Genomic DNA, 11570 nt, shown 5'->3' with positions numbered 1-11570 from the left:
GGGTTTTTTTGCTGGAAAAAAGGTGAATCCGATGAAAGAAAAGGGAATTGAGTGCTGTAACTTCCCGCTGTGGAAAAAAAGGGGGGAAAAGTTTTTTGCTGGAAAAAAGGTAAATATGGTAAGAAAAAAGGGACTTGAGTGTTTTAACTTCCTACCATGGAAAAAAAGGGGGGGAAATGATGTTTTTTTGCCGGGAAAAAGGTAAATCCGATGGGGAAAAAAGGGAAGTTGAGTGTTGCAACTTCCCGCCGTGGAAAAAAAAAGGGGAAAACCGATTTTTTTTGCCAGAAAAAAGGTAAATCCGATGGGGAAAAAAGGGAAGTGAGTGTTGCAAATTCCCGCCGTGGAAAAAAAGGGGGGAAATGGAGATTTTTTTTGCTGGAAAAATGATAAATCCGATGGGAAAAAAGGGACTCGAGTGTTGCAACTCGCCGCCGCGGGGCAGTTCCAGGCGTCGGGAGGCTGGAAAACAGCCCTGGTGCTGAGCCGCGTCTCCCTTCATTAATTTGCCACTTAATTACCTGCCTGCCCTTATTACAGGCTCCCTCCAGAGCGGCGTTTATCGCCTCTCGCCCTTCCAACCCCGCGTGGGCGTTGGGGCACGTTTTGGGGGGAAATGGGGGGGGGGGGGGGGGAAGTGATCCCCTTGGATTTCTGGCTGCGACTTCAGATTTGCTGGAAAATCTCCGTTTTCTCCCCAAATATTGGCACGAAGCGAAGGGGCGCAGCGCCCGTGGGCTCCGGCTGTTGCGTCTCGGCCTCTCGGGGCTTTCGATGATTTTAGCACTTTTCACCCCAAATAAAACACTGGGTTTTCCCAGCCTGGGTAAAAGCTGGGGGGTTCCTGCTTTTTTCCAGTTTCCAGCTTTTTTTCCTGCTCTTTTTTTAGTTTCCAGCTTTTTTTCCCCAAGTTTTTCAGCTTCCAGCTTTTTTATCCTGATTTTTTCAGTTTCCAGATTGTTTTTATCCTGATTTTTTTTTCAGTTTCTAGCTTTTTCCCAATTTTTTCAGTTTCCAGCTTTTTTCCTTCTCTTTTTGTTTCCAGCTTTTCTTCCTGATTTTTCAGTTTCCAGCTTTTTTTATCCTGATTTTTCCAGTTTCCAGGTTTTTTTGCTGCCTTTTTTTAGTTTCCAGCATTTTTACCCTGTTTTTTTCTGTTTCCAGCTTTTTTCCTGCTCTTTTTCAGTTTCCACATTTTTTTTTATCCTGATTTTGTCAGTTTCCAGCTTTTTTATCCTGATTTTTTTCAGTTTCCAGCTTGTTTTATCCTGGTTTTTTTCACTTTTCAGCTTTTTTATCCTGATTTTTTCAGTTTCCAGCTTGTTTTATCCTGGTTTTTTTCACTTTCCAGCTTTTTATTTCCTGTTTTTTTTTGCAGTGTCCAGCTTTTTTATCCTGTTTTTTTTTTTTCATTTTCCAGCATTTTTATCCTGTTTTTTTTCAGTCTCCAGCTTGTTTTTATCCTGGTTTTTTTTACAGTTTCCAGCTTTTTATCGTGATTTTTTCAGCATCCAGCTGTTTTATCTTGATTTTTCAGTTTCCAGCTTTTTTATCCGGACTTTTTCACTTTCCAGCTCGTTTCCCCCCCTGATTTTTTTCACTTTCCAGCCTGTTTCATTTCCCCACCTGCTGCAGGAAGCACACACACCCCCCCTTTCCCCCCCTTTTCCGCCTGGCTGCTCCCCACTGGCCTCATTCCGCTCAGAATCCCGCCGGGTTCAGACACGCAAGCGGTCGCCGCGGCGGAGGGGGGGGTTGACTCAAACACACCGGGGACCAAAGCAGGCGGCATCTCGTTTGCTTCTTAATTAGATGATCCTTGAGGACGAGGCTAATTTAGGATTTAAACCAGTGGAGACTCCGGCGTTGAGTTGGCCAAGGGTTGGGTTTTGGTGGGCTCCGGCGCTCCGTAGGGAATCCCCCCACTTCCCTCCGGAGCTGGCAGGAATTTTTCCAGCTTTATTTTTATTTCCCCAGGGATTTTTGTTTTGTTTTTTTTTTTTTTTCCCTAACCAGGAGCTTCACCACTGTGGCAGAGCGGCGAAACCCAGGCCTGGCCGCGTTCCCGGCTGCCGTGGGAAAAGCAAAACCATCCAGGCTCTTTCATCCCGGTGAGAAGCCGTCGCCGTTCCGTGTTCTGGGGGAAAAAAAGGAGGAAAAAAGGAGGAAAAAAGGAGCCCCCCGGGAAGGGGGAAGCAAGGCCCCGTGCCGGGGTGGGGCCTGCATGTTGGCTAGGAGCCGGCGGCACGACGCTCCAGCGCTGGGAGGAAGGGAACGGCCGCGCTTGGCTCTGGCTCAGCCGCCACACCGGGAAGACGACGCAGCGATATCAACCACCACTCCCCCCCGGTTTTGTTTTCCGGTGAGATTCCGGGTCACCGGCGCCGCTGTAGGGTGGTCGTGGTGGGATATGGTGGGGGTGGGACACAACGGCGGTAAATTTGGGCGCTGGTGGGGAATGATTCGGCCTCTTCCCAGCGTGGGGATGCTGAGGACCAGTGGGGGGGGCGGTTCTTTTTCATGCAATTACGGACGGTTTTGTGTCCCTGTCACATCCCCAACCCCCAGTTTCAAGGGTGTGTGTGTGTGTGTGTGTGTGTGTGATTTCCTCCTTTTTTCCCCCCAAGAAAAAACACGGGATCCCTTCGATCCCTTCCCCTGTGCCCCCCCCTTCCCCTGTTTGCTGCAGCCACCTCTTAATTTTAGCCCCCAGCTGTGAGGTTTCCGACGGCTCCCGGCTTAAATTAGCCACCAGATCCCCAAAATAGCCGGCGTGCTTTGGGGGAGGCTGGATCCTCCGCCGGGATATTTATATATATATATATATATATATTTTTTTTAGGAGAATTTGTCAGTCCCAACAGAAATTCATGGATGATTATGATTTTTTTTTTTTCTTTTAAATCCATATTCCAAGGAGTTGTTGGCGTAGCTGGGGCGGACTCTGACCCCGCCGCTGGGAGTGAGGAGCGACCTGTGCCCTCATCCCACCCCCAAGGCCAAGGTCCCTGCCTGGGAATTCCCAGAAATCTCCCAGCACTCTCGGAGGACCCGCCCTAAAAAGTTGTTTTTCCTGTTTTTTTTTCCTGGGTTTAAGGAAAAAAGCTTTTTTTTTTTTTTTTTTCTTTTTTTCCTGCCCTCCACTTCTGGGCTTCGGTTTGGCACTGCGGCGCAGCTGGGGAAACTGAGGCTCGGGAGGGGTTTGGCTACAGTGGAGCCGCCGCGTTTTCCGACTGTGCGTTGGCATTTCCTCAGATGTTTCCTCCTTGGGTTTTCCGTCTCAGTGAAAAATCTTTCCCTGATATGGGTGTTTTCCCAGTCCTAGGGGAAAAATAAAAAGGCAGCGTTTGATGACGCAGGGGTTAGAGCCGGCACCGCCGTCCCATGGTGTCCCTCGGCATGGAGCCGTCGCCAGCACCTCTTGCTGATCTGGATTCAGTGCCAGGGCGAGAAACAAATTCCCTCTTTTAAACCAATTCCAGCTTTCACCGCGATGCTCTGGGCTAAATCTTTCCTCGCAGATGGCGGCACCGTCCCATGCATCCGCCAAAGGCTTTCGGCATCGCTCTGAAACATCCCCATTCTCTAAAAAATAATTAAAAAGCTGTAATTTGGATCCGGAAAGGTCCCTGATGCCACTCCTCCAGCTCTGGGATGCTGGGGAGAGGGGGCTACTGTTCATCTCCCACGCAAATATCCCAGCGTGGCAGGTACAAGGTGCAAAAACTCCTCCCAGGTGCCGATTTTTAGGTGAGGATTTTCTCTGGGCACCCACAGAAGTGGCAAAAAGAGGTAAAAAAAGGCGAGGGGGGAGGAACTGGCTTCGTTGTTTCCGCGTCTTTGAGCAGGAGAAGGGGTTAAAGCCTCCATCGCTTCATCGCTGGTTTTGCAGGATCTTGATAAAATAATTTGCGGAGGCGCCAGGGTGGGAAAAGCCGCTGTCAGGAAGCGAGGGGCTGAAGAAGTGCCGGGTCTTCCCATAACAAAGCATATATTGCTGAAAATGAGCTAAAATAAATAAATTTTTTTATGTAGCAAAGCATAAAACGCTGAAAAGGGGCGGAAAGGAAACAATTTCTTCATGTCCTGAAGCCAAAATTGCTGAAAACGGGCAGAAAAAGAAACAAATTTTTACGTAGTGCAGCATAAATTGGTGGAAAAGAAACAAATTTCAGGGTACCGGAGCCTGAATTGTTGTAAATAGGTAAAAAAGTTGTAAATAAGTAAAAAAGTACCAAAACTTTAATGCTGCAAAGTCCAAATGGCTGAAAAGAAGCAAAATACTTGTGACCCCAAAGCTAAATAGCCAAAAATGGGTGGAAAAGCCACAAAATCTCGTGTGCCGAAGCCTGAATTGGTGAAATGGGGCAAAAAAGAAGAAATGGGTGTTAATTCTTGGGTTTTAATGAGTTTTTAGTGACGGTACCTACCATCATGCCATGCTAATTAGCATCAGCCTGGTGAGTGGCCACCCCTCCTTGGCCAAACCGCGGCGTTAATTGGGAGGCGAAACGTTCATCACCGACAGGGGGGAGGCTGCTAAAAACACGCGTAAATAAATTCTCGAGGGTTTTGGTTTGGGTTTTGCTCCCTTTCCAAGGTGTTTTCCACCCGTTTTGCAGCAGGTTGGGCACGCTGGTAACGCTCACATCGTTTCAGCGGGTTTACTTGGTGGCCGGCGCTGGAAAATGCCAGGAAATGGGATTTTAAGGATTTCTGCGAGGAAAAAAAAAAATTTATTCCCTGCGTTTTTGCGGCCCGCTGGCCCTTTCTCAGGCTGCGCTGGCAGCAAAAAGCCTTTTTTTGAGTTGGTTTTTTTTTTTCTCCTCCCGGAGGACAAAGGGAAAGGGCGCTACCCGCAGCCCTGAACTTTCCCAGCGTTCACCCCCGCTCGCAGCGGCGATCACAGGCAGCCTTTGTCCCGGCCCGCTGGGGCGCAGGGTTTCGGTTGGAGCCCAGAGCGAGGAAGAGGAGGAGGCAGCGACAGCGGTGGGGAGAAGTTGGGGTGAGGAAGAGCGATTTTGGTGCTGCTGGAAGACCTTGAAGCAAAGTTTTGGTGCTGTCTGGGAGGCGAAACAATCCTTTTCATGGCGGTGGTTGCTCCCCACCAGCATCATCTCACATCCTAACCCAGAAACATCCAATATTTCCGAGGGATGAGAGGCTTTTTTTCCTATAAATCCACTCTTTGGGGGATTTCAGTGCTTTTTCACGGCTAACTCACAACGGTCTGCAACTCCCCGGGCCAGTGCAAGGGGAGTGGAGCCGGGCAGCTTGTTGGCCCCGCACCCACAGCGTTCCGGTGAGCACCAGCGCTTCCCCAAATCCGGATCGCCACGAAGAAGCGCTTCCCTCAATCCCTGTCTCTCCGCGCACGGCAGCACTTCCACCGTCATCTTCTCGCCACCCCCCACCACGGCGTCCTCACGGCGCCTGTATTTCACGCGAGCACCGCCTGTCATTACACCGCCCGCTTTAATCCGCCGGGGATTAACGAAGCCAAATTCTGCATCGTCAGGATATTTTTTTTTCCCTTGCCGGAGCTGCTGGGAACGAGCTCACCGGTGCCGGCGTTCCTGACACCGACGGCATCGCCGCCGTCTCATCTCTGCTTCATCTCGAGCTGTTGTGCTGCGCTGCTGCTCCACCTCCTCTTCCCCCCGCGCTGCTGTCGACCGAATGGGACCTCGGGAGCAGCTCTGGCTGTAGCGGCGCGTACGTGGGCCTCTGTTTACAGGCGGGGAGGTGGAACGGTGTTTGTCAGCACCGGGGAGACGGGACGGTGTTTGTCGGTGCCGAGAAGAGGCAGTTGGGGGTGGGGAAGAAAGAATAAAGGGGGAATAATATGAGCAGCATAGACGGGACGAGAGCGCAGACATGGTTTCAGCATCGCTTTCCAACGCTAACGGTGGCGCGTCAGGTGGTTGAAGGTGGGCGTGGGATTTTTCCATCCTCCTTTATATTTTTAAGGATAAATTTCAGGGGTGGCAAGCGGGGTGTGGTTTGGGGAAGGGGCGGGAGGATCTGGCAGCCGTCCAGGTGTCGGTGGGATCATGCCACCCTCGGAACCCCAGCGCTTGGGATCCCAGAGAGCCAACACCTGCTGGCCGACGCGGTCGTTGAACACCGCCAGGCGCGTGGCTCCGTCTGCAATTAAAATGCCGGCCCTCGGGGAGGGCGTTTGGCTTGCTTCATCCGGCGTCGGCCGCGGACTGGTTTCACTGGTTCATTGGCACCGGCCAGGGCGGGTTTCGGCTGGGGCAAACTGCACCCGACATGGTTGCTGGGGCTGTAAAACACAGGTGGAGCGGCTGTTTCCCAGCTGGGCTTCGTGTTGTGTGGCAGCTGACGGGAACGCTGCCGCCAGGGAATCGGGCCTGACCTCTTGCCGCGATGGTTTGGGGGTGGGGTTGAAGCACAGGGCTCGGCCGCAGTGGTTTCGGCAGCGGTTTCGGCAGCGGTTGCACCATCAGCTCTCGCTTTCCTGGTGCGGCTGTACCAGGTGGTGCATTACACACAGCGTAAAGAGGCTGGAAGCTGTGGCGGGTGGTTGTTTTAGCGGTAGAGGGGCTCAGCGCGTGGACAAACCCGTCTCTAAATCACTTATAAATTCTGTTTTATATTTGCAGTCGACAGCAGATCAGATACGGTTTCGCAGAAACACGGCGCGATGGGATTTTGAAATATTTTTTTCCCCCAAAAAATGAGTGATAAAGGCTAAACCTCCAGCCCTTCCCACTTGATTTGTGAAAATTAATGTTCAGGTGGCCCAAACCCTCTTTCATCCCTTTTTCTGTCCCACTGCAGCGTTTCCCAAGGTTGCGTACGACATTTATTATTGTGTAAAATACCCATTTTTGCCTTATTCCTCTGGTCAAAAGTCATGCCTAGAACCAAATGCATAAACCCTCCAGAGTTGAATGAATATGACCAAAACGGTGGGGGTAAAAAAAAAAAAAACATTTCCTTCCCCCTCCTGCCTTAATCTCTATTATTTTTTATTTGGGCTGGTTGTTGGGTGGGGCTGGGTTGTGCGTGGCCAAGAGGAGAGGGAACCGAAAGGAAAAAATAGCTCTTTGGGGTTAGAAAAGCCGCGTCCCGACGCTGCGCTCTCCCTGTCTTTAACTCTGAACCCCGCTTCCCCCCACAAAAACGCAAATCCTCTTAGATTTCCAGCTCTGACCCTGGTTTTTCTCCCACTCGAAACAAATCCTGGGGAGAGGCACCTGGATTTAATTACCCCCGTTGTTTTGTTATCGATAACGCCGCCAACGAATTTTAGATAGAGGAGCGGAGAACGTCTGGAATTAATTTCCTGGGACGTGTTGAGGTTGAGGATCTCCACCCGACGTGTTATAACTTCCTTTTAAGAGGTTTTTTTTTGTTTTTTTTTTTTTTTTTAATTTGCAGATTCATTTTTTTTAAAGCTCACATCGCCGAGGTCGAGGAAGACGACGGTCTTTTGAGTTGGCGTGGAAGAGCTCCGCGCCTGGGCGAGATGTCCACCAAGGTGCCGATCTACCTGAAGAGGGGGAGCAGGAAGGGGAAGAAGGAGAAGCTCCGCGACATCCTCTCCTCCGACATGATCAGCCCGCCCTTGGGGGACTTCAGGCACACGATTCACATCGGCAGCGGCGGGGAGAGCGACATGTTTGGGGACATCTCCTTCCTTCAGGGCAAGTTTCATCTCCTCCCCAGGACCGAAGGAAGCTTCGACTCCGACAAGGACAGCCCCGATGCGGCACCATTCGAGTTCTCCAGGACGGCCACTATCTCCGGATGCCAGCAGCCCTCCTCGGAGACTTCATCCCCCCTCCTCAAAAACGCCATCTCCTTGCCCGTCATCGGGGGGCCGCAGGCGCTGACGCTGCCCTCGGCGCAAGCCCCGCCGAAACCACCGCGGTTGCACCTCGATGACAAAGCCCCGGCGGCGCCAAGCGGGGAGGAGGACGGCGAGTGTGGGAGCGCCGCCTCGCTGCTGCATCCCTGCGCCTCCCGTTTCGCTGCTCCAACGAACGGCTTCGCCGAGGAGAAGGGTAGTGCCGAGCCGGCCTTCCTCTCCCACGCTGGCTCCCTCCTCTCCCTCCACGTGGATTTGGGGCCGTCCATTTTGGAGGACGTCCTGCAAGTGATGGAGAAGCACCAAGCGGAGGGAGTGGGTGGATCTATACAGGATTCGGGCAGGCAGGAAATCTTGACGTGAAGGCGACTGGAGGTAAAGACGCCGAGAAACGGATTATTATCAATTTTTTTGGCGGGGTGGGGGGGTGGTGGTTTCCAAAACTCGCAGCTGGAACTCATGAGGTTTGACTCCACGCACCTCCCCCACCCGGTGTGCTGACGGCGATGTGTTGTTTCCTCTCGCAGAGCCCGTCGTGCGAACGGGACGTGAGCGTTTCTCCTCGGTGCCGCTCCTTGCAGACCTACGGCTGTTCCCTCGCTGTGGGGAGGAAGGGGGAAAAAAAACCCCAACCCAACAAACCACCCTACGAAGCCAAGATGAAAACAGGTGGCACTCGCTGCCCGGTTGTATCGCCGCTTGCCTGTATCTACTTCACCTTTAGCGACGCATTGAACCGTTAACACCGCGCCGACCGGTAGAAATAATCCGCCGCGCCGCTAGAAGCGTTTGTTGTACCGGATGGGATGAAACGGCGATGGTTGAATTCCCAAATGTCTCAGTCAGGAGGATTTTGGGGGTTTCGGGGTTGGTTTGAGGGGTTTTTTTTGGCTTGAAGAGGGGCTGGGGTTTGCGCTCGGTTGAGGCAAAGGCGTGACGCTCGCTGCGTGCCGACCGCCTGAACGTCAAGGTGATGCCAAACGTCAGCCTTTGCCTTTGTATCCTCAAAATCGGTAAATCTGGCAGTGACGTGGCTAAAGGCTCCGTTGGGCTTTAACACCTCTAATGTCTCTAAAAGCTCTCCACGGAGAAGCTAAAAACACCCACCTTCTCAGGCTGTATTTTAGCAACTAAATCCATGGCCGGAGCTTGGGGTTTTAAGATAAAAAATAACAAAACACAACCCACCCCACCCCACAAAAAAAAAAAAAAAAAAAAAAGAAAGAAAATGTGCTGAGTGAAGGGTGAGCGACCGCCTGGCCAGATTCCGGCACGATGGGGTGAAATTCATCCTCCCGAAAGATGCCGTCACCATCAATCGCGGATCGTTTGGCCGGACGGAGGAAGGAGGGGGTGAAGCGCTTCAGCACGCAGAAAGGAATGCGAATCCCTTCTGCTTTTTTTAAAAAAATAATAATAGTAATAAATAAAATCGCTGGAAACGGCAATTGTGCTGACATCGGGGTGACGAGTCCTCCGTGCCCGGCTTTGCTCCTCTTTCCCAATCTCCGAAGCCTGTCAGACTCGGTAAGGGTGTAAAAGCAAGCGGGACCTCGTTTCCTAGATGCCGTCATTAATTAACTGCATCATTTTTAACCGTTTCTGGTAGTTTTAGCCCCGAATGAGGCTGGGAGTCATGTCCCCTCCCTGTAGTGAGGAATTAAGGCACCTCTGGAAGAACACGCTGAATTTTCCTGGCTTGCCAGAGGCTGACCGTGTTATTTCTTGACATCGTTGATGGCTGTTTCTTACAGGTATCATTAACGAGTCATTAGATTAACGAGCTCGTAGCTCCCCACAGTCTGTCCTGGCTCTTGCTTGCTCTTGCGTCCACCGGGGCACTCTCACCCCAAGACAGAAACACTTTTTTGGTAGGAACACCAAAAACTGGGGGTTAAACCCGTTTTTCAAGCCTTCAGCCTGCCACGTAATTAAGAAAACGAGGTTAATTGAGCTCGGTCCAGGCTGGGTTCAATTTCTATTTCATTTGCTGCTGTTCAACCCTTACCTGGTCCAGATTGCCAGTGCCTCCTCCGAACGACACCCATCCACGTGGCGGTGGTTTATTTTTAGGATTTTTTTACTTAGTTTAGGATTTTTCAATTTATTTTAGCATTTTTTTTTTCTTACCAGAAATAATTCCAGCAACGGGGCAGGGGTGTTTTAAAGCATCGTTCGTAACTAATTTACCCCCGGTGACGGCCTATTTTGGTGGGAGATGCGGCGCAGGTGCCCACTCCCCTCTTTTCTCCCTGAAGCGCCGCAGTGACTGGGCAAACAATTTGAAGGAAAAAGCCCCAAAATCCTGGAATGGATAATTTGGGTGGTTTTCAGAGCATTTTGGTGTTTATTTTTTGCGGCCCGACATCTTCTGTGGAGCGAGGTGGGTTGTGACAACACGAAGGCGTTTGTTATCATGGATTTCACCTTAATTAGTGAATTAAAGTGAGCTGGGGATGATGATGATGATGATGGAGTTTGCCCCCCACCCCTGCCTAATTATCGTCAGCAATTATGAAACAACCGCTGCCGGATCTGGTTATTTCAAAATAACGCCGCTGAGGTAACGGCCAAAATCCCTTTTTTCTCCGCTTTTTTTTTGCTCCTTCCACTTGTAACAAGCCAGGGGACAGATTTGGGGTGTTAATGGCTTTAATTGGGCACCTTGCTCGCTCTGGACAGCTCCCGGTGGCATCCAAGCGCATCCATCCGTCCCCTCGTCATCCTGCTCTGCTCCGGGGATGGAATCCCACGCCGACGGCTCAGCTCTGAGATCCGAGAGCTGCTCTTACGAGGGGCTAAATAGAAAAAGGCACTTTAATTTGCTGGATTTGGGGCGGTTTTCTGCTATGAAAAGGTGACGCTTCTTGTCTGCAAGACACCTCCGCCCTCCCCTCTGCCCGCCACTGCTGCCCCTCAGGCTATATTTGATATCACCCCCGTGAAATTATCCCGATTTTAATTTTTTCCCCTGTTTTTCCAGGCATACTCTCATCTCCTTAGCTGCAAAAATAACGCCTTTAATTAATTTTCAGCTATTAGCAATAAAATCGTTTGGGATTCCCCCTGCCCTGGGGTTTCTCTACAAGATGGGGGCTTCCTACAGCCCCCTGCCCCATTCTGTCCCTAATTAATCACTCATTAAATCGCTGATTTATGCAAAAAGCTGTTGCTAAACCCTGGGGTGGTTGTTTTTTTTTTTTTATACCCTGTTCTAAGAAGCGTGAGTCACTCGCGCAGAAACGCCGTTCCCTGCTCTGACTCAGCCGGCACGTGCCAAACAACCTCTTTCCCCCTCGCTTTTTCAGGGATTTACGGCAAAATAAATTAACGAGGGGCTTAATTAATTCCGGCAGGGGGCAACGGGTGTCCACAGGTGGACGGTTTGGGGGGAGGTTACAGGCTGAGGCGGTTGTTCGCAGTCTTAATTATCCCCCAACTTCTTCGTTATCCCCAAGATTTCCGGGCAGCGGATTAACGACACGATAAACTCGGTGAACGCCTACGCCGACGTTTGGCATTCGACCCCCCCCCCCCAACCTCCACCCCCGCCGCGGGGTTGGTGCGCCTGACCCTGCCGCAACGCCTGTAGCCCGAGCGTCACAACCGTTTCACCACCGGCGACAAGAGCGTTGATTTTTATTGACGGGGCAGGAAGAGCAAGAGGCTGCGTGCACGCAAATAACAGCCAGTGTGGGATTAAGAGGAGGAGGAAGGGCAGGGAGAAAGG

General features: G+C 51.3%; 1 protein-coding gene across 6 annotated transcripts; it reads left to right on the top strand.

Moving 5' to 3' along the window:
* The first annotated feature begins 1664 nt into the window (after positions 1–1664).
* On the top strand, positions 1665–9297 carry CDC42EP2 (CDC42 effector protein 2). Of its 6 annotated transcripts, none has more exons than XM_056326178.1 (3): positions 1665–2111; positions 7411–8215; positions 8368–9297. In XM_056326178.1, exons 1-2 carry the CDS (start codon positions 1813–1815, stop codon positions 8201–8203), a joined length of 1092 nt encoding a protein of 363 aa, XP_056182153.1. In that variant the 5' UTR covers positions 1665–1812; the 3' UTR covers positions 8204–8215; positions 8368–9297. The 6 variants fall into 6 exon arrangements, with proteins under 6 accessions (XP_056182153.1, XP_056182158.1, XP_056182157.1 ...); XM_056326183.1 differs by having other exon boundaries at positions 1883–2111; positions 7428–8215; XM_056326182.1 differs by having other exon boundaries at positions 2028–2362.
* The last annotated feature ends 2273 nt before the right edge of the window (positions 9298–11570 follow it).

This window comes from Falco biarmicus, unplaced genomic scaffold (genome assembly GCF_023638135.1).
Source record: "Falco biarmicus isolate bFalBia1 unplaced genomic scaffold, bFalBia1.pri scaffold_316, whole genome shotgun sequence".
Lineage (NCBI taxonomy): Eukaryota > Metazoa > Chordata > Aves > Falconiformes > Falconidae > Falco > Falco biarmicus.
Note: the sequence above shows the minus strand (reverse complement) of the source record. Positions and strands in the feature narration are given on the sequence as shown.

Excerpts from the sequence above, each read along its gene's own strand:
- CDC42EP2 (XM_056326178.1), top strand. The coding sequence starts at position 1,813 with ATGATCCTTGAGGACGAGGCTAATTTAGGATTTAAACCAGTGGAGACT. Across the intron at positions 2,112-7,410 it reads ATCCAGGCTCTTTCATCCCG|ATTCATTTTTTTTAAAGCTC; the intron begins GTGAGAAGCCGT and ends TTTAATTTGCAG.